This window comes from Oncorhynchus mykiss, chromosome 7, assembly GCF_013265735.2.
Source record: "Oncorhynchus mykiss isolate Arlee chromosome 7, USDA_OmykA_1.1, whole genome shotgun sequence".
NCBI lineage: Eukaryota > Metazoa > Chordata > Actinopteri > Salmoniformes > Salmonidae > Oncorhynchus > Oncorhynchus mykiss.
Window position 1 is genome coordinate 16,399,412 of NC_048571.1, and position 22,822 is coordinate 16,422,233.

The window sequence follows — 22,822 nt, forward strand, 5'->3', positions numbered from 1 at the left end:
CGCATGCCGCGCCAAAGGCCGTGTCATCATCATCATCATCATCATCATCATCACTACGGAGAAGGGTGTGAGCGGAGGACCGGTGACGAGGCGCTACCTGAACGTTCTGCCGTCTCCCGATGCATCACCGGTCACCTGCATGTCACCCTCTGACATCGTCATCAAGACGGGCTCACCCAACTCACTTGAGGGAGAGAATGTGTTCAATTTCAGAGGATCAGGTTAGAGGGAGGGAGGGAAGGTGTTAAACATCTCAGGAACCTGTCTCATACTTTCTTATCTCATCCCAGGTAAGAGGGGGAGTGGCAGCAGCAGCAGATTCTCCCCATGTCAAATCAAATCAAATTTTATTTGTCACATACACATGGTTAGCAGGTGTTAATGCGAGTGTAGCGAAATGCTTGTGCTTCTAGTTCCGACAATGCAGTAATAACAAGTAATCTAACTAAGAATTCCAAAACTACTGTCTTGTACACAGTATAAGGGGATAAAGAATATGTACATAAGGATATATGAATGAGTGATGGTACAGAGCAGCATAGGCAAGATACAGTAGATGGTATCGAGTACAGTATATACATATGAGATGAGTATGTAAACAAAGTGGCATAGTTAAAGTGGCTAGTGATACATGTATTACATAAGAATACAGTCGATGATATAGAGTACAGTATATACGTATGCATATGAGATGAATAATGTAGGGTAAGTAACATTATATAAGGTAGCATTGTTTAAAGTGGCTAGTGATATATTTACATCATTTCCCATTATTAAAGTGGCTGGAGTTGAGTCAGTGTCAGTGTGTTGGCAGCAGCCACTCAATGTTAGTGGTGGCTGTTTAACAGTCTGATGGCCTTGAGATAGAAGCTGTTTTTCATGTGAGCTGAGTCCAGTGGACCAGTCCTGTATCCCCCCTCCCAGACAGCGACAGTGGTCTGAACCATGGCTAGCTATTCACAATCTGTCTTGACTTAACAAGGTCTACCAAGAGGGAAGGAGGGAAAGGAAGGTAGAGGAAGGAGCAAAGGGAGAAAAAGGTTCTCTTCATCACAACTTTAAGAAGGAAAGGAGGGAGAAGGCCGAGCTAGAGGAAGAGGTGGGAGATGATAAGGAGAGTCGATCTGTCCATCTCTACCATAAGGAGATCTCTTCCGGGGCCTCTTGTTCTCTCCTCTTTCCCACAGAGGAGCACCTTTCCCAGGCAGCCCAGAGCATACTGTCCCCTGAGAGGAGGCTAGCCCCTGGAGGTTCCACCTTGGATTTATACAAAGAACACCCCAGTACTCAAAACTGCTTTACATTATAGAGGGGGATCTAATCTCATCGGATGCGACCCAATGACCCGGAAGTGCTTCGTGGACAGACTTCCTCCCTGCTCTTCCTCTTGCTGGCAGGGGGCTCGTAGGAACACCCTCCCATCCTTGACTCCAGCTCAACCCCTTCTTCATCTGCCTCCCCTATCATGTTATGAGTCTCACCCTCAGGTCCCGCCCCTTGGCCTACCTGTTGCAGGTGTAGGTATGGGGTGTCGGACGCAGCTGCCCTCCCCCTCTTTCTCCCACCCCCCCCCCCCCTTTCTCTTCCCTTTAAAGCAATATTTAGACCAGGCTTTCTGCCTCCTCTACCTCCTCTTCCATTCCTGCTCTCCTTCTATCCATCTCCTCATCCTCTTCTGTTCCCCCTTTCCCTCTCTCCAGTGAGAGGTCACCTCGACGTCACTCTATCCAGCTGGAGCCGCTGAGAGGAGAGGAGGAGGAATAGAGGAAGAACAGAGGAGAGGAGGAAAGGAGGAGCGGGAGTGAGACCCTATGTTAGCTGTTGTGGTGTGATATGTGTAGTTACTTGTAATAACCTCTAGAGCATGCTGGACACTTATTTAGTGCTTACTGAGCTGAATGTGTGGATTCATATCAACAGTCTAAAGCAGTAATCTCCAATCCAAATAATTAGTTGGAATTCAACATTTTAACAGTGCAACACTCCCCAGATTTGTGAAATGTAAACATTGTGTGTTTACTGTGTTATACCGTATGCCTTGACAAAAATCAAACAGAGTAAACCTTTTATATAGATTTTTTTTAATTGCATTTTTCATTGCATGCAAAAATACAGTATCCCGCCCTGCTCTCTCTCTCTAATACCCAGTCTACTCATCCATCTTCAAGCTTTCATCCTTTCCCTGCTCTTCTATCACCCTCTCAGTTCCACCTCCAGCTGGCTCCCTCTTTTGCTTCTTCTCTAGTCTCTTCCTCTCCTCTTTCCTCATCTTTTCTCTCTTCTTCTCCTCCTCCTTTTCTTGAATCTTTCTCTCCATCTCCAAGAACTCAGCTTGAGCTTTCTCTCTCTTTTTCAGCTCCTCAGAACACTTCTTCTCTTTCTTAATCCTGTCTTTCATCATGTCATTATGTATCTTCATCAGCCCCTCTAACCTCTTTTTCTCTGCCTTTTCCTTCTCTTTTCTTTCCTTCTCTCTCTTTTTCTGTTCTAACTTCTCCCTCTTTTTCTCAGCCTTCATGACTTTCTTCTGCTCTTTCTCTCTCTCATTCATCTCTTTCTTCTCCCTCTTTTTCTTCTCCTTTCTCTCTTTCTCGTCATCTTTCAACTTCTTATGCAGTTTCTTATTTTTCTCTCTTTCCTTCATCTTCAAAAATGGGATTTTCTGCATGTGGTTCATGACCAGAAAGCCCACTCTTTCAAGGATGGTCTCTGCTCTCTCTGATGAAGCCATCCCATTGGAGCTCTTGGAATTGGCACAGTCCGCCTCACGCTTCAATCCCTCCCTCTGTCTCACCTCCTCCTTGACGCTCCTCTCTTCACTCTCAATTTCAATGCCTATCCAATAATCCTGACAGGAAGACATTGACTCTAGATGTAATATTGTTCCAATGTGTCACATTCAATACACATTTGAGTGATCGACATACAATGATGACCTCATGGGGCACACAATTTGAAGTACAGTAATTAAGGTCCTTTGTTTTTTTTGTATTCCCATTATATTTTACAATACCCATAGATGTTCTTCCTGGGTCCATACTAAAAGTAATACAAAATGTTAACTCTAGTGAGGGGTGATGTTTCATACTATGAGCAAAGAGCAGCAAGGTTGGGGTCAATTCCAGTCAATGTAAGAAGAACTCTAAAATTCCAATTCTCTTCAATGCTTTGAATTGAAATGGAACTGACCCCCATACCTGTAAAGTAGTAGTGTAAAATAGGACACCTACCTTTGCCTCTTCCAGGGTCCAGGTCCTGGGTTCATCATTGCGGGTTGCCAGAGTTAAGTTAACATCTGGGTCCAGCTGGTGAGCGTGAGGGCAGAGATCCACCTCTTCACTAGGGCCCTTCACTTTCTGCTCTGGCTCCTTGTGGTCCTTGTCATGGATGCATCCCAGGATTGGAGGAATTGCTCGGACAGGGCTTTTATCACCTGTCAGTTCCTCTCTCTTGACAGTGGATGCAACTGCACTTGCCTCGGTGTTAACTGAGCACTCTGTGTTGTCCTCAACTGTCTCCTCTGGCAGTTGGTGGTCGTTGTTGTTGTGGATGCATGGCAGAACTGAAGGACTTTTATCTTCCCAAGTGTAAATGGCAACAGTTGCTTCTTTGTCTACTGAGAACTCTGTGTTGTCCTCAACTTTCTCCCATAGCTGTTTGTGGTCAATGCTGTGGGTGCAGGGCAGTCTTAGAGGCAGTGCTGCGGGTGCAGGAAGACTCTTATCAGCTGAAAACTCCTCTTGGAGGACAGCGGACACGGAAGTGGCAGATTCACTGGCGACTGGACACTTGTTGGTTCCTTCTACTGCCTCCTCTGGCAGTTTGTAGTCATTGTCAAAGACAGGTGGCAGACTGGGAGACAGAATTGGGACAGGGCATTTAGCTGTTGATCTGTCCACTCCATCAACAGTAGCTGTGCCTGAAGTGTTCTCTGTAGCACCTGAGACCTCATAGGCATCCTCTACTGTCTGCTCTGGAGGCATGAAGTCATCGTCAAAGACTGCTGGCAGGCATGGAGGCAGCACTGAAGGAAGACTTCTGGCTGCCCATCGGTTCTCTCTCTTGACAGTGGCTGTGTCTGCAGTGGCTTCTTTGGCAACTCGGCACTCTGTGGCTGAAACAGCAGGCTGGGAGGTTTCCGGGACAATTAATGAATTGCCAACGAACCGCTGAGCCAGTGGTGGGAGGGAGAAAGGATAGAATCTGTCCTCTTCCTTTATATTAGATATTGCCACTGGAGCAACTGAGAGCTCAGTGGTTCCCTCTACTGTCTGCTGTGGTGGAATGGAGTCATCGTTAAAGAAGTGTGGCAGGTATCGATGCAGCATTGAGGAAAGATGTGTATCTGTCAATAAGTCCTCTCTTTTACCAGTAGATACATCTGCTGTGGCCTCTGTGGCAACTGGGCACTCAGCAGGGACAAAGTATGAAAATACAATGAACCGCTGTGCATCCTGAGTGCGTATGGCCAATGGAGAGGGGGGATGTAACATGGTTGGTATAGGCCTCCGATTGGTGAAAGCCAGCGGTGGGAGGGAGTCTATACAGTGAGCCATGAACTCAGTGAGTGGACGGTTGGTCACATCTCTCACATTCTGCGGGAGAAAAGAAACAGACATGTTGAAAGTGATCACATTCACGACATACATACTTTATGAGTCAACGCTATTTACTTATACATCACATATACAGTGCCTTCGGAAAGTATTCAGACCCCTTCACTTTTTCCACATTTTGTTACCTTACAGCCTATTTCAAAAATTTAATAAATCGTTTTTTCCCCTCATCAATCTACACACAATAGCCCATAATGGCAAAGCAAAAACAGAATTGTTCCAAATTCATTACAAATAAAATGTGAAATATCACATTTACATAAGTATCCAGACCCTTTACCCAGTACGTTGTTGAAGCACCTTTGGCAGCGATTACAGCATAGAATCTTCTTGGGTATTACGCTACAAGCTTGGAAATCTTGTTTTTGGGGAATTCTCCCAATCTTAGGAGAATCCAAGTTAGGTTGGATGGGGAGATTTTCTGCACAGCTATTTTCCGGTCTCTCCATAGATGTTCGATCAGGTACAAGTCCAGTCTCTGGATGGGCCAATAAAGGACATTCAGAGACTTGTCCCAAAGAAACTTCTGCGTTGTCTTGGCTATGTACATAGGGTCATTGTTCTGTTGGAAGGTGACTCTTCACCACACTCTGAGGTCCTGATTGTTCTGGAGCAGGTTGTCATAAAAGATCTCTCTGTACTTTGCTCTGTTCATCTTTGCCTAGATCCTGACTAGTCTCCCATTCCCTGCAATTGAAAAACATCCCCACAGCATGATGCTGCCACCACCATGCTTCACCGAAGGGGTGGTGGCAGATTTACTCCAGATGTGACCCTTGGCATTGGGGCAAAAGAGTTCAATCTTGATTTCATCAGACCAGAGCATCTTGTTTCTCATGGTCTGAGAGACTTCAGGTTCCTTTTTGGCAAACTCCAAGCAGGCTGTCATGTGCCTTCTACTGAGGAGCAGCTTCCATCTGGCCACTCTACCTTAAATGCCTGATTGATGGAGTGCTGCAGAGATGGTTGTCCTTCTGTAAGGTTCTCCCATCTCCACAGAGGAACTCTAAAGCTCTGTCAGAGTCACCATCTGGTTCTTGGTCACCTCCCTGAAAAAAGGCCCTTCTCCCCCGATTGCTCAGTTTGGCTGGGCGGCCAGCTCTAGGAATAGTCTTGGTGGTTCCAAACATCTTCCATTTAAGAATGATGGAGAACAGTGCGTTCTTGGGGACCTTCAATGTTGAGGAGAGGTTTGGTACCCTTCCCCAGATCTGTGCCTCGACACAATCCTGTTTCGTAAGGCATTTCAACATTTCTAAAAACCTGTATTTGCTTTGTCAATGTGGGGTATTGTTTGTAGATTGCTGAGAATGTGCATATTTTCAATCAATTTTAAAATAAGGCTATTACGTAAAAAAAGGTAGAAAAAGTCAAATTCTTTCCAAAGGCACTGTATATATCTAGTGTCCTCTCAGATGCTCTGCACCAGTCTGTACCAACCCTGGGTCTTCTAGCCAATGGGTCAACTAATTGTAAAAATACATGCCCCACACCCAGCATAACATTTGACATTTTAGACATCTAGCAGATGCTTTTATCCAGAACGACTTTCAGTTAGTGCTTTCAACTTAAGGTAACTAGGTGGGACAACCATATAATCCTGATATGAAGGTCTACGAGAGATCGCTTGGTCTAGTTATTTTTATTTATTTAAGACAACCATAAGAACTGAGGACTATGTCCATAACAATACTCAAACAGAGAGACAGACACGATACAACACAAGAAAAGATGTCAGACAAAATATTGTTAGCTTACAATTCATGGCATATCGCATATTTTGCCTGTATATTGACATGTATTTGCTTTAATCAATATTGTTCAATAGAACTCTAGTCAACTTTGTCAAAGTTGGTCTTGTTACCTCCTCAATCAGGCTTGGCATTTTCCTCGTCTCAAACCAAATCCTCTTCATCTCCTTCTCCTGCTCCCTCTGGATCTGTCTCACCAGAGCCAACCTGGCTCCCAGCTCCATCATGTAGTCTGTCTGGATCTCCCTTTCCTTCAACTGACACTCACCCCTCCTCTGTGTCAGCGTTGAACCCTCCATGTCTTCCTCCTAGCTAACAATAACTCTGAAAAATACATAACGTTGTAGTAAGTGGCGTGTTGCTCACCAAAGAATAATGCATCTCTTTACAATGTGCACACATTTTCTTCCCATTTACTTACAATGAAGCAAGTGACAATCCTGATCTAGAGATGATTAAGCAATAGGCCTATCTGAATTACTAGTAAAAAGTTGGCTACTGGAAACTCGACCAAGTTCAAATGAATCAATTTTTTGCCATTCCTATCATTATGTGCACAATATCCTTTATGACATCTTCATTGTGATGCAAGGCGTTGCCATTGGAGATGACAAAGCACAACACAGACTTTAAAAAGAAAACTTCAGTCCCCGTCCCCCGTCCCCCACTCCATATTGGGCCTGGTTTTCACAAAACACACTAATCACTTATATCATATCATTCAAAAAAGTTTTGGGGTAGAAAATGACTCTTTATCCATGCTGGACCTAACTTATTGTACAGTTTCATATATTGTATAAAACAAGGAGGTAAACACTCCAGTCTTCTCTTTGAGTGCCCCTGTGTGCACCTTCATGTAAAGAGGTCTATCAATTCAACCATTTGAAATGGATGACCATTCATTTAAGAAATACTGATTTTCATCAGCGATTTAGCAACTACAAATTAGGTAGGTCGACTTGTTTTTTTACATAACCTTCCCTTTTGGTACATATTTATTCAGATAACTGATTACAATATTGGTTGTTATTAGCACAGAGAGAGGGTTTTCTTTCATCAATATAATGCATTTGCCATTAGCCTGGCTCACTACAACAACTAACATGTCATCTCAGGTTTCAGGATGAACCATTTTCTCACAAAAATTGGATTCAAACAAACTGTCTCTCGTCAACAGTTTCACTTGTCACCATGATTGCATGTTAGGCCTAAATAAAAGGTCATGTAAGTACACAAGTAATTTGAAAAGTAGTTATTCTACAGAAACATAGTTATACAGTAAGTTATATTACAACCTACCTCTCCAGTAAGCAGCGTGTTCTCTCTCTCTAATGAAATAGGACATTCATAATCTGTCAGTAGTTAGTTGAATCAGTACCTTTACACTGTTCTGTTTGTCTGTACAACAGCTAACCTCCCAGAATCAGAATCTTGTGATGTCACAATGAAGGCCTCATTGCCATGACTACCCACAGAAGCTCTCATGTGTAGTCAAATGCTGGAACAATTCACTTTTTTAGCCTATGCAGCACAGTCATAACTGATATTTGCATTGAATCCATGTAACCACATTTTTTATTCAAATAAAATGCTCTACCTCATATCAAATGGTTGACCATTCATAATACAGGTGTTTTGACTAATTCAAAGTCAATATGTTTTAGATATCACAACTAGCATCCAGGTTTACTTAGGTTATTTGTTTGATCTCAGCCTACCACTAATGTCAATGTTTACCAGTCAAACATTTGGACACACCTACTCATTCAAGGTTTTTTTCTCTTTTTTTCTACATTGTAGAGTAATAGTGAAGACATCAAAACTATGAAATAACACATACAGTGGGGCAAAAAAGTATTTAGTCAGCCACCAATTATGCAAGTTCTCCCATTTAAAAAGATGAGAGAGGTCTGTAATTTTCATCATAGGTACACTTTAAAAAAAAAGTCCATATTATGGCAGGAACAGTTCAAAACAGCAAAGAGAAATGACAGTCCATCATTACTTTAAGACATGAAGATCAGACAATCAGGAAAATGTCAAGAACTTTGAAAGTTCCCCCCCCAACCCCTCTTGTACGCTGCTGCTACTCTGTGTTTATCATATATGCATAGTCACTTTAAATATACATTCATGTACATACTTCCTCAATTGGCCCGACCAACCAGTGCTCCCGCACATTGGCTAAACGGGTTATCTGCATTATGTCCCGCCACCCTCCACCAGTCAACCCCTATTTTACTCTACTGCTACTCTCTGTTCATCATATATGCACAGTCACTTTAATCATATCTACATGTACATACTACCTCAATCAGCCTGACTAACAGGTATGTAGCCTCGCTACTTTTATAGCCTCGCTACTGTTATTTTTCACTGTCTTTTTACTGTTGTTTTATTTCTTTACCTACCTATTTACACCTAATACCTTTCTTGCACTATTGGTTAGAGCCTGTAAGTAAGCATTTCACAAGCTCAACACCTGTTGTACTCAGCGCACGTGACAAATAAACTTTGATTTGATTTGAAGAACCATCAAGCGCTATGATGAAACTGGCTCTCATGAGGACCGCCACAGGAAAGGAAGACCCAGAGTTACCTCTGCTGCAGAGGATACGTTCATTAGAGTTACCAGCCTCAGAAATTGCATTCCAAAGAAATGCTTCACAGAGTTCACGTAACAGACACATCTCAACATCAACTGTTCAGAGGAGACTGCATGAATCAGTCCTTCATGGTCGAATTTCTGCAAAGAAACCACTACTAAAGGACACCAATAATAATAAGAGACTTGTTTGGGCCTAGAAACACAAGCAATAGACATTAGACCAGTGGAAATCTGTCCATTTGTCTGATCAGTCCAAATTTGAGATTTTGGTTCCAACCGCTGTGTCTTTGTGAGATGCAGAGTAGGTGAATGGATGATCTACGCATACAGTGCCTTGCGAAAGTATTCGGCCCCCTTGAACTTTACGACCTTTTGCCACATTTCAGGATTCAAACATAAAGATATAAAACTGTATTTTTTTGTGAAGAATCAACAACAAGTGGGACACAATCATGAGGTGGAACGACATTTATTGGATATTTCAAACTTTTTTAACAAATCAAAAACTGAAAAATTGGGCGTGCAAAATTATTCAGCCCCTTTACTTTCAGTGCAGCAAACTCTCTCCAGAAGTTCAGTGAGGATCTCTGAATGATCCAATGTTGACCTAAATGACTAATGATGATAAATACAATCCACCTGTGTGTAATCATGTCTCCGTATAAATGCACCTGCACTGTGATAGTCTCAGAGGTCCGTTAAAAGCGCAGAGAGCATCATGAAGAACAAGGAACACACAAGGCAGGTCCGAGATACTGTTGTGAAGAAGTTTAAAGCCGGATTTGGATACAAAAAGATTTCCCAAGCTTTAAACATCCCAAGGAGCACTGTGCAAGCGATAATATTGAAATGGAAGGAGTATCAGACCACTGCAAATCTACCAAGACCTGGCCGTCCCTCTAAACTTTCAGCTCATACAAGGAGAAGACTGATCGAGATGCAGCCAAGAGGCCCATGATCACTCTGGATGAACTGCAGAGATCTACAGCTGAGGTGGGAGACTCTGTCCATAGGACAACAATCAGTCGTATATTGCACAAATCTGGCCTTTATGGAAGAGTGGCAAGAAGAAAGCCATTTCTTAAAGATATCCATAAAAAGTGTAGTTTAAAGTTTGCCACAAGCCACCTGGGAGACACACCAAACATGTGGAAGAAGGTGCTCTGGTCAGATGAAACCAAAATTGAACTTTTTGGCAACAATGCAAAACGTTATGTTTGGCGAAAAAGCAACACAGCTGAACACACCATCCCCACTGTCAAACATGGTGGTGGCAGCATCATGGTTTGGGCCTGCTTTTCTTCAGCAGGGACAGGGAAGATGGTTAAAATTGATGGGAAGATGGATGGAGCCAAATACAGGACCATTCTGGAAGAAAACCTGATGGAGTCTGCAAAAGACCTGAGACTGGGACGGAGATTTGTCTTCCAACAAGACAATGATCCAAAACATAAAGCAAAATCTACAATGGAATGGTTCAATAATAAACATATCCAGGTGTTAGAATGGCCAAGTCAAAGTCCAGACCTGAATCCAATCAAGAATCTATGGAAAGAACTGAAAACTGCTGTTCACAAATGCTCTCCATCCAACCTCACTGAGCTCGAGCTGTTTTGCAAGGAGGAATGGGAAAAAATGTCAGTCTCTCGATGTGCAAAACTGATAGAGACATACCCCAAGCGACTTACAGCTTTAATCGCAGCAAAAGGTGGCGCTACAAAGTATTAACTTAAGGGGGCTGAATAATTTTGCACGCCCAATTTTTCAGTTTTTGATTTGTTAAAAAAGTTTGAAATATCCAAAAAAAGTCTTTCCACTTCATGATTGTGTCCCACTTGTTGTTGATTCTTCACAAAAAAATACAGTTTTATATCTTTATGTTTGAAGCCTGAAATGTGGCAAAAGGTCGCAAAGTTCAAGGGGGCCGAATACATTCGCAAGGCACTGTATGTAGTTCCCAGCGTGAAGCATGGAGGAGGTGTGATGGCATGGAGGTGCTTTGCTGGTTTACACTTAGTGGAACTAAGTGGCTAACTGCAAGCTTTGCAATGCAATCATTAGCCTGCTATTCACTGGAGTGGCTGTGTAGTCCCAAGTCTATGATTAAGGGTGTCTTTTCCTAGTTTAAAATCATAAACATTCAACATTGGCCATGCTGTCAATGAAGCATTATTTGTGCCGCGCTCAAAACAACTGTTAACTCGGAACTGCAAAATCTGACTTTAGTAAGTTCAAGACATTTGGGAACTCGGGAGAAATGAGCTACGACTGGGAAAATACGTTTTGAACTTTCATCCAGCTCAGAATTGTACTTTCGGAACTCAGGCCTCATTCTAGAGCTACGACCTGAAGATCACTGACGTCATCATTATTCAAGCATTTTGTTGTTGTTGAGTTTCCAGTTCTCTTGAAAGCACCATGAATCCAGAGGATGCCAGACTTTGATAAAGTTTGATGACAAAATGTTCCCACGATGGACAGCCGCGCCACTTTCCTGTTCAAGTGAGCACAGCACAACAAGGTGAGTCCAAAAATGTATTGTATGCTGCTACATAAATGACGTAATATGGCAGAGAGAGATATATATATATATATATACTGTAGCTACGAAAGTAAGCTGTTAGCAGACCATGTGCCTCACCGAATGAATGAACTATTCCACTACCAGACAAGGCTTTGCTGATAGCCAGGTGCAGCAGTGGTACTGATGTTGGGACTCTGCTGTTGGGACAGCTTTATGTAGGCTCTAACAGTATGTGGGCTTTCACCGTTACAGTGCAATTAATGTATTGTTGAGTGTTGTATTGTGTAGTGGTTTTGTTGGCATGCATCCAACATTTTTTCTTTTCAATGTCCCACCAAGATATACAAACTAAAATCGTCACTTATCATATTCCCTCTATCATATTCTGGGAATTATATTCCCCTCTGTCATATTCCCTCTATCATATTCTGGGAATTATATTCCCCTCTATCATATTCCCTCTATCATATTCCCCTGTATCATATTCCCTCTATCATATTCCCCTGTATCATATTCCCTCTATCATATTCCCTCTATCATATTCCCCTGTATCATATTCCCTCTATCATATTCCCCTGTATCATATTCCCTCTATCATATTCCCTCTATCATATTCCCTCTATCATATTCCTCTGTATCATATTCCTCTCGATCATATTCCCTCTATCATATTCCCCTGTATCATATTCCCCTGTATCATATTCCCTCTATCATATTCCTCTCAATCATATTCCCTCTATCATATTCCCTCTATCATATTCCCTCTATCACATTCCCTTCCATCATATTCCCCTCTATCATATTCTGGGAATTATATTCCCTCTATCATATTCCCTCTATCATATTCCCTTCTATCATATTCCCTCTATCATATTCCTCTCCATCATATTCTGGGAATTATATTCCCCTCTATCATATTCCCTCTATCATATTCCCCTCTATCACATTCCCTTCCATCATATTCCCCTCTATCATATTCTGGGAATTATATTCCCTCTATCATATTCCCTCTATCATATTCCCTTCTATCATATTCCCTCTATCATATTCCTCTCCATCATATTCTGGGAATTATATTCCCCTCTATCATATTCCCTCTATCATATTCCCCTCTATCATATTCCTGTAATTATATTCCCCTCTATCATGTTCCCCCTATCATATTCCTCTCGATCATATTCCCTCTATCATATTCCCTTCCATCATATTCCTCTCTATCATATTGCTTCTATCATATTCCGCTCTATCATATTTCTTCCGTCATATTCCCCTCAATGTGAGCTGTGGCAAGAAGGTTTGCTGTGTCTGTCAGCGTAGTGTCCAGAGCATGGAGGCGCTACCAGGAGACAGGCCAGTATATCAGGAGATGTGGAGGAGGTCGTAGGAGGGCAACAACCCAGCAGCAGGACCGCTACCTCCGCCTTTGTGCAAGGAGGAGCAGGAGGAGCACTGCCAGAGCCCTGCAAACTGACCTCCAGCAGGCCACAAATGAGCATGTGTCTGCTCAAACGGTCAGAAACAGACTCCATGAGGGTGGTATGTGGGCCCGACATACCACATGAGGGTGGTATGTGGGCCCACAGGTGGGGGTTGTGCTTACAGCCCAACACCATGCAGGATGTTTGGCATTTGCCAGAGAACACCAAGATTGGCAAATTCGCCACTGGCGCCCTGTGCTCTTCACAGATGAAAGCAGGTTCACACTGAGCACATGTGACAGACGTGACAGAGTCTGGAGACGCCGTGGCGAACGTTCTGCTGCCTGCAACATCCTCCAGCATGACCGGTTTGGTGATGGGTCAGTCATGGTATGGGGTGGCATTTCTTTGGGGGGCCGCACAACCCTCCATGTGCTCGCCAGAGGTAGCCTGACTGCCATTAGGTACTGAGATGAGATTCTCAGACCCCTTGTGAGACCATATGCTGGTACGGTTGGCCCTGGGTTCCTCCTAATGCAAGACAATGCTAGACCTCATGTGGCTGGAGTGTGTCAGCAGTTCCTGCTAGAGGAAGGCATTGATGCTATGGACTGGCCCGCCCGTTCCCCAGACCTGAATCCAATTGAGCACATCTGGGACATCATGTCTCGCTCCATCCACCAACGTTGGATGGATCCACGTTGCACCACAGACTGTCCAGGAGTTGGCGGATGCTTTAGTCCAGGTCTGGGAGGAGATCCCTCAGGATACCATCCGCCACCTCATCAGGAGCATGCCCAGGCGTTGTAGGGAGGTCATACAGGCACGTGGAGGCCACACACACTACTGAGCCTCATTTTGACTTGTTTTAAGGACATTACATCAAAGTTGGATCAGCCTGTAGTGTGGTTTTCCACTTTAATTTTGAGTGTGACTCCAAATCCAGACCTCCATGGGTTGATAAATTTGATTTCCATTGATCATTTTTGTGTGATTTTTTTGTCAGCACATTCAACTATGTAAAGAAAAAAGTATTTAATAATAATATTTCATTCATTCATATCTAGGATGTGTTATTTTAGTGTTCCCTTTATTTTTTTGAGCAGTGTATATACTCTATAGTATCCCTCTCTATCATGTTCATCTCTATCATAATTTAAGGACCGACGCCGGAGATGAGATGCAGGTACGGGGAGTCAAATATTTAATTGTGAACAGACAGAACAAGACAGGAACAGCTTCAGCACACTGGTAAACAAGGACAGACGTGAGCAGGAGTGACACATATTCCCCTCTATCATATTCCCTCTATCATATTCCCTCTATCATATTCCCCTATATCATATTCCCCTATATCATATTCCCCTATATCATATTCCCTCTTTCATATTCCTCTCTATCATATTCCCTCTATCATATTCCCCTATATCATATTCCCCTATATCATATTCCCTCTTTCATATTCCCCTATATCATATTCCTCTCATTCATATTCCTCTCTATCATATTCCCTCTATCATTTCCCTCTCTATCATATTCCTCTCTAAGATATTCCCTCTATCATTTCCCTCTCTATCATATTCCTTAAATATCATATTACACTCTATCATATTACACTCTATCATATGTATTATATATCATATTCTCTCTTTCATTTTCCCCACTGTCAAATTCCTCTCAATCATATTCCCCTCTATCATAATCATCTATATCATATTCCCCTCTATCATGTTAATCTCTATCATTTTCCTTGCTATCATATTCCCCTCTATAGAATTCCTCTGTCATTTTCCTCTCTATCATTTTCAACTATATCATATTCCCCTCCATCATATTCCCCTCTATCATATTCCCATCTATAAAATTCCTCTCTGTTATTTTCCTCTCTAATATTTTCAACTATATCATATCTATCGTTTTCCCTCTATCATGTTTTAAGGACCGACACCGGAGATGAAAAGCAGGTACGGGGAGTCAAACATTTAATTGTGAACAGACATAGAACAAGACAGGAACAGTGTCAGCACACTGGTAAACAAGGACATATGACAATCAATACAGAAGCAGGGAACAGAGAGTGGAACCCGACAGATATGGGGAAGGTAATGATAGAGGTGATTGAGTCCAGGTGAGAACAATAATCGCTGACCCGCAAGATGGGGGACGGTAGGTGTGAGTAATGATGATGGCAGAAGCGATCAATGCTGGGGAGCTTGGCGCCCTCGACAGACAGGGGGGTGTAACGGTTTTCTTCTATCTCCTCTGACGAGGAGGTGTAGCAAGGATCGGACCAAAATGCAGCGTGGTTGTTATTCATGTTTTAATGAAGAAACTGAACATGAACAAACTAACAAAACAATAAACGTGAGAAAACCTAACAGCCTATCTGGTGACAACAAAACACAGAGACAGGAACAATCACCCACAAACACACAGTGAAACCCAGGCTACCTAAATATGGTTCCCAATCAGAGACAATGACTAACACCTGCCTCTGATTGAGAACCATATCAGGCCAGACATAGAAATAGACAAACAAGACATCCAACATAGAATGCCCACCCAGCTCACGTCCTGACCAACACTAAAACAAGGAAAACACACACGAACGATGGTCAGAACGTGACAGGGGGAAGATAGGTAGCAGGAGTGACACATATTCCCTCTATAATTTCAATCTCTATCATATTCCTGTCTATCATATTCCTTAAATATCATATTACCCTCTATCATATTTATTATATATCATATTCCCCTCTATCATATTTATTATATATCATATTACCCTCTATCAGATGTATTATATATCATATTACCCTCTATCATATGTATTATATATCATATTACCCTCTATCATATTTATTATATATCATATTTCCCTCTATCAGATTTATTATATATCATATTCCACTCTATCATATCCCTCTATCGTATGACTCTATATCATATTCCCCTCTATCATATTTATTATATATCATATTTATTATATATCATATTCCACTCTATCATATTCCCCTCTATCATATTTATTATATATCATATTTATTATATATCATATTCCACTCTATCATATTCCCTCTGTCATATTCCACTCTATCATATTCCCTCTATCGTATGACTCTATATCATATTCCCCTCTATCATATTTATTATATATCATATTTATTATATATCATATTCCACTCTATCATATTCCACTCTATCATATTCCCTCTATCGTATGACTCTATATCATATTCCCCTCTATCAGATTTATTATATGTCATATTCCCCTCTATCATGTTTATTATATATCATATTTATTATATATCAAATTCCACTCTATCATATTCCCTCTATCGTATGACTCTATATCATATTCCCCTCTATAATATTCCCCTCTTAATACATTCCTCTATATCATATTCCTATGTCATATTCATCTCTATTGTAATCCTCTATCATAATCCTCTATTTCATATTCCCTCTACATTATTCCCCTCTTAATACATTCCTCTATATCATATTCCTATGTCATATTCATCTCTATTGTATTCCTCTGTCATAATCTTCTATTTCATATTCCCTCTATTTCCCTCCGTACATACCTACACGTACACAAGACGCAGGCCTCCTAATTGTCCCTAGAATTTCTAAGCAAACAGCTGGAGAAAGGGTTTTCTCCTATAGAGCTCCATTTTTATGGAATGGTCTGCCTACCCATGTAGGAGACACAAACTCGGTCTCAACCTTTAAGTCTTTACTGAAGACTCATCTCTTCAGTGGGTCATATGATTGAGTGTAGTCTGGCCCAGGAGTGGGAAGGTGAACGGAAAGGCTCTGGAGCAACGAACAGCCCTTGCTGTCTCTGCCTGGCCGGTTCACCTCTTTCCACTGGGATTCTCTGCCTCTAACCCTATTACAGGGGCTGAGTCACTGGCTTACTGGGGCTCTTCCATGCCGTCCCTAGGAGGGGTGCGTCACTTGAGTGGGTTGAGTCACTGATGTGATCTTCCTGTCTGGGTTGGCGCCCCCCCTTGGGTTGTGCCGTGGCGGAGATCTTTGTGGGCTATACTCGGCCTTATCTCAGGATGGTAAGTTGGTGGTTGAAGACATCCCTCTAGTGGTGTGGGGGCTGTGCTTTGGCAAAGTGGGTGGGGTTATATCCTTCCTGTTTGGCCCTGTCCGGGGGTGTCCTCGGATGGGGCCACAGTGTCTCCTGACCCCTCCTGTCTCAGCCTCCAGTATTTATGCTGCAGTAGTTTATGTGTCGGGGGGCTAGGGTCATTTGTTATATCTGGAGTACTTCTCCTGTCCTATTCGGTGTCGTGTGAATTTAAGTGTGCTCTCTTTCTCTCTTTCTTTCTCTCTCTCGGAGGACCTGAGCCCTAGGACCATGCCTCAGGACTACCTGACATGATGACTCCTTGCTGTCCCCAGCCCACCTGGCCGTGCTGCTGCTCCAGATTCAACTGTTCTGCTATATTATGATTGGACCATGCTGGTCATTTATGAACATTCGAACATCTTGGCCATGTTCTGTTATAATCTCCACCCGGCACAGACAGAAGAGGACTGGCCACCCCACATAGCCTGGTTCCTCTCTAGGTTTCTTCCTAGGTTTTGGCCTTTCTAGGGAGTTTTTCCTAGCCACTGTGCTTCTACACCTGCATTGCTTGCTGTTTGGGGTTTTAGGCTGGGTTTCTGTACAGCACTTTGAGATATCAGAGGGCTATATAAATACATTTGATTTGATTTGAGTATATACACTGCTCAAAAATATAAAGGGAACACTAAAATAACACATCCTAGATCTGAATGAATTAAATATTCTTATTAAATACTTTTTTCCTTACATAGTTGAATGTGCTGACAACAAATTCACACAAAAATGATCAATGAAATGTATCAACCCATGGAGGTCTGGATTTGGAGTCACACTCAAAATTAAAGTGGAAAACCACACTACAGGCTGATCCAACTTTGATGTAATGTCCTTAAAACAAGTCAAAATGAGGCTCAGTAGTGTGTGTTCTCCACGTGCCTGTATGACCTCCCTACAACGCCTGGGCATGCTCCTGATGAGGTGGCGGATGGTCTCCTGAGGGATCTCCTCCCAGACCTGGACTAAAGCATCCGCCAACTCCTGGACAGTCTGTGGTGCAACGTGGCGTTGGTGGATGGAGCGAGACATGATGTCCCAGATGTGCTCAATTAGATTCAGGTCTGGGGAACGGGCGGGCCAGTCCATAGCATCAATGCCTTCCTCTAGCAGGAACTGCTGACACACTCCAGCCACATGAGGTCTAGCATTGTCTTGCATTAGGAGGAACCCAGGGCCAACCGCACCAGCATATGGTCTCACAAGGGGTCTGAGGATCTCATCTCGGTACCTAATGGCAGTCAGGCTACCTCTGGCGAGCAAATGGAGGGCTGTGCGGCCCCCCAAAGAAATGCCACCCCACACCATGACTGACCCACCGCCAAACCGGTCATGCTGGAGGATGTTGCAGGCAGCAGAACGTTCTCCACGGCGTCTCCAGACTCTGTCACGTCTGTCACATGTGCACAGTGTGAACCTGCTTTCATCTGTTAAGAGCACAGGGCGCCAGTGGCAAATTTGCCAATCTTGGTGTTCTCTGGCAAATGCCAAACGTCCTGCATGGTGTTGGGCTGTAAGCACAACCCCCACCTGTGGACGTCGGGCCCACATACCACCCTCATGGAGTCTGTTTCTGACCGTTTGAGCAGACACATGCACATTTGTGGCCTGCTGGAGGTCATTTTGCAGGGCTCTGGCAGTGCTCCTCCTGCTCCTCCTTGCAAAAGGTGGAGGTAGTGGTCCTGCTGCTGGGTTGTTGCCCTCCTACAGCCTCCTCCACGTCTCCTGATGTACTGGCCTGTCTCCTGGTAGCACATCCATGCTCTGGATACTACGCTGACAGACACAGGAAACCTTCTCGCCACAGCTCGGATTGAGGGGAATATGACGGAAGAAATATGATAGAGCGGAATATGATAGAGGGTAATATGATATATAAGGAAAATGATAGAGGGGAATATGATAGAAGCAATATGATAGAGAGGAATATGATGGAAGGGAATATGATAGAGGGAATATGATAGAGGGGAATATGATAGAGGGGAATATGATCGAGAGGAATATGATAGAGGGAATATGATAGAGGGAAAAATAATTCCCAGAATATGATAGAAGCAATATGATAGAGAGGAATATGATGGAAAGGAATATGATAGAGGGAATATGATAGAGGGAATATGATCGAGAGGAATATGATAGAGGGAATATAATTCCCAGATTATGATAGAGGGGAATATGATGGAAGGGAATATGATAGAGGGAATATGATAGAGGGAATATGATAGAGGGGAATATTATAGGTACCAATTTTAGTTTGGATGCATGCCAACAAAACCACTACACTATACAACACTCAACACTAAGCAATGCATTAATTGCACTATAACGGTGAAAGATGGTGCCCACATACTGTTAGAGCCTACATAAAGCTGTCCCAACAGCAGAGTCCCAACATCAGTACCACTGCTGCACCAGGCTATCAGCAAAGCCTTGTCTGGTAGTGGAATAGTTCATTCATTCGGTGAGGCACATGGTCTGCTAACATCTTACTTTCTTAGCTACAGTATATATATCTCTCTGCCAAATTACGTCATTTATGTAGCAGCATACAATACATTTTTGGACTCACCTTGTTGTGCTGTGCTCACTTGAACAGGAAAGTGGCGCGGCTGTCCATCGTGGGAACATTTTGTCATCAAACTTTGTTATCAAAGTCTGGCATCCTCTGGATTCATGGTGCTTTCAAGAGAACTGGAAACTCAACAACAACAAAATGCTTGAATAATGATGACGTCAGTGATCTTCAGGTCGTAGCTCTAGAATGAGGCCTGAGTTCCGAAAGTACAATTCTGAGCTGGATGAAAGTTCAAAACGTATTTTCCCAGTCGTAGCTCATTTCTCCCGAGTTCCCAAATGTCTTGAACTTACTAAAGTCAGATTTTGCAGTTCCGAGTTAACAGTTGTTTTGAGCGCGGCACAAATAATGCTTCATTGACAGCATGGCCAATGTTGAATGTTTATGATTTTAAACTAGGAAAAGACACCCTTAATCTTAGACTTGGGACTGCACAGCCACTCCAGTGGATAGCAGGCTAATGATTGCATTGCAAAGCTTGCAGTTAGCCAGTTAGTTCCACTAAGTGTAAACCAGATGGGATGGCGGATCGCTGCAGAATGCTGTGGTAGCCATGCCGGTTAAGTGTGCTTGAATTCTAAATAAATCCCAGACAGTGTCACCAACAAAGCACCTCCATACCATCACACCTCCTCCATGCTTCATGCTGGGAACTACATATGCGGAGATCATCCATTCACCTACTCTGCATCTCACAAAGACACAGCGGTTGGAACCAAAATCTCAAATTTGGACTGATCAGACAAATGGACAGATTTCCACTGGTCTAATGTCTATTGCTTGTGTTTCTAGGCCCAAACAAGTCTCTTATTATTATTGGTGTCCTTTAGTAGTGGTTTCTTTGCAGAAATTCGACCATGAAGGACTGATTCATGCAGTCTCCTCTGAACAGTTGATGTTGAGATGTGTCTGTTACTTGAACTCTGTGAAGCATTTCTTTGGAATGCAATTTATGAGGCTGGTAACTCTAATGAACGTATCCTCTGCAGCAGAGGTAACTCTGGGTCTTCCTTTTCTGTGGCGGTCCTCATGAGAGCCAGTTTCATCATAGCGCTTGATGGTTCTTCAAATCAATATTTGTCACGTGCGCTGAATACAACAGGTGTTGAGCTTGTGAAATGCTTACTTACAGGCTCTAACCAATAGTGCAAGAAAGGTATTAGGTGAAGAATAGGTAAGTAAAGAAATAAAACAACAGTAAAAAGACAGTGAAAAATAACAGTAGCGAGGCTATAAAAGTAACGAGGCTACATACCTGTTAGTCAGGCTGATTGAGGTAGTATGTACATGTAGATATGATTAAAGTGACTGTGCATATATGATGAACAGAGAGTAGCAGTAGCGTAAAATAGGGGTTGACTGGAGGAGGGTGGCGGGAAATAATGCAGATAACCCGTTTAGCCAATGTGCAGGAGCACTGGTTGGTCGGGCCAATTGAGGAAGTATGTACATGAATGTATATTTAAAGTGACTATTCATATACAGTGGGGCAAAAAAGTATTTAGTCAGCCCCCAATTGTGCAAGTTCTCTCACTTAAAAAGATGAGAGAGGCCTGTAATTTTCATCATAGGTACACTTCAACTATGACAGACAAAATGAGAAAAAGAATGCAGAAAATCACATTGTAGGATTTTTTATGAATTTATTTGCAAATTATGGTGGAAAATAAGTATTTGGTCACCTACAAACAAGCAAGATGTCTGGCTCTCACAGACCTGTAACTTCTTCTTTGAGAGGCTACTCTGTCCTCCACCTGTATTAATGGCACCTGTTTGAACTTGTTATCAGTATAAAATACACCTGTCCACAACCTCAAACAGTCACACTCTAAACTTCACTATGGCCAAGACCAAAGAGCTGTCAAAGGACACCAGAAACAAAATTGTAGACCTGCACCAGGCTGGGAATACTGAATCTGCAATAGGTAAGCAGCTTGGTTTGAAGAAATCAACTGTGGGAGCAATTATTAGGAAATGGAAGACATACAAGACCACTGATAATCTCCCACGATCTGGGGCTCCACGCAAGATCTCACCCCGTGGGGTCAAAATGATCACAAGAACGGTGAGCAAAAATCCCAGGACCACACGGGGGGACCTAGTGAATGACCTGCAGAGAGCTGGGACCAAAGTAACAAAACCTACCATCAGTAACACACTACACCGCCAGGGACTCAAATCCTGCAGTGTCAGACGTGTCCCCCTGCTTAAGCCAGTACATGTCCAGGCCCGTCTGAAGTTTGCTAGAGAGCATTTGGATGATCCAGAAGAAGATTGGGAGAATATCATATGGTCAGATGAAACCAAAATATAACTTTTTGGTAAAAACTCAACTTGTCGTGCTTGGAGGACAAAGAATGCTGAGTTGCATCCAAAGAACACCATACCTACTGTGAAGCATGGGGGTGGAAACATCATGCTTTGGGGCTGTTTTTCTGCAAAGGGACCAGGACGACTGATCCGTGTAAAGGAAAGAATGAATGGGGCCGTGCATCGTGAGATTTTGAGTGAAAACCTCCTTCCATCAGCAAGGGCATTGAAGATGAAACGTGGCTGGGTCTTTCAGCATGACAAAGATCCCAAACACACCGCCCGGGCAACGAAGGAGTGGCTTCGTAAGAAGCATTTCAAGATCCTGGAGTGGCCTAGCCAGTCTCCAGATCTCAACCCCATAGAAAATCTCTGGAGGGAGTTGAAAGTCTGTGTTGACCAGTAACAGCCCCAAAACATCACTGCTTTAGAGGAGATCTGCATGGAGGAATGGGCCAAAACACCAGCAACAGTGTGTGAAAACCTTGTGAAGACTTACAGAAAACGTTTGACCTCTGTCATTGTCAACAAAGGGTATATAACAAAGTATTGAGATAAACTTTTGTTATTGACCAAATACTTATTTTCCACCATAATTTGCAAATAAATTCATAAAAAATCCTACAATGTGATTTTCTGGATTTTTTTTCTCATTTTGTCTGTCATAGTTGAAGTGTACCTATGATGAAAATTACAGGCCTCTCTCATCTTTTTAAGTGGGAGAACTTGCACAACTGGTGGCTGACTAAATACTTTTTTACCCCACTGTATGATAAACACAGAGTAGCAGCAGCGTACAAGAGGGGTTGGGGGGGAACTTTAAAAGTTCTTGACATTTTCCTGATTGTCTGATCTTCATGTCTTAAAGTAATGATGGAC

The 22,822-nt window shown here is 42.8% G+C and overlaps 1 protein-coding gene across 1 annotated transcript; it reads right to left on the reverse strand.

The window, feature by feature from the left end:
* Positions 1-1,707: 1,707 nt before the first annotated feature.
* Positions 1,708-4,789, reverse strand: LOC118965347. Its single transcript, XM_036984412.1, has 3 exons — positions 3,231-4,789; positions 2,693-2,848; positions 1,708-1,740 (listed from the first exon to the last, which is right to left on the reverse strand). The coding sequence occupies exons 1-3, from the start codon at positions 4,647-4,649 to the stop codon at positions 1,708-1,710; spliced, it is 1,608 nt and encodes a 535-aa protein (XP_036840307.1). The 5' UTR covers positions 4,650-4,789.
* Positions 4,790-22,822: the final 18,033 nt, after the last annotated feature.

Bases quoted from the DNA above. Each gene is read 5' to 3' on its own strand.
- LOC118965347 (XM_036984412.1), bottom strand. From the start codon at position 4,649: ATGTATGTCGTGAATGTGATCACTTTCAACATGTCTGTTTCTTTTCTC. The intron at 2,849-3,230 runs GTAGGTGTCCTA...TCTTCCTGTCAG, and splicing joins GGACCCTGGAAGAGGCAAAG to GATTATTGGATAGGCATTGA. The intron at 1,741-2,692 runs GTGGGCTTTCTG...CTCTCCTCTCAG, and splicing joins CAGAGACCATCCTTGAAAGA to CGGCTCCAGCTGGATAGAGT.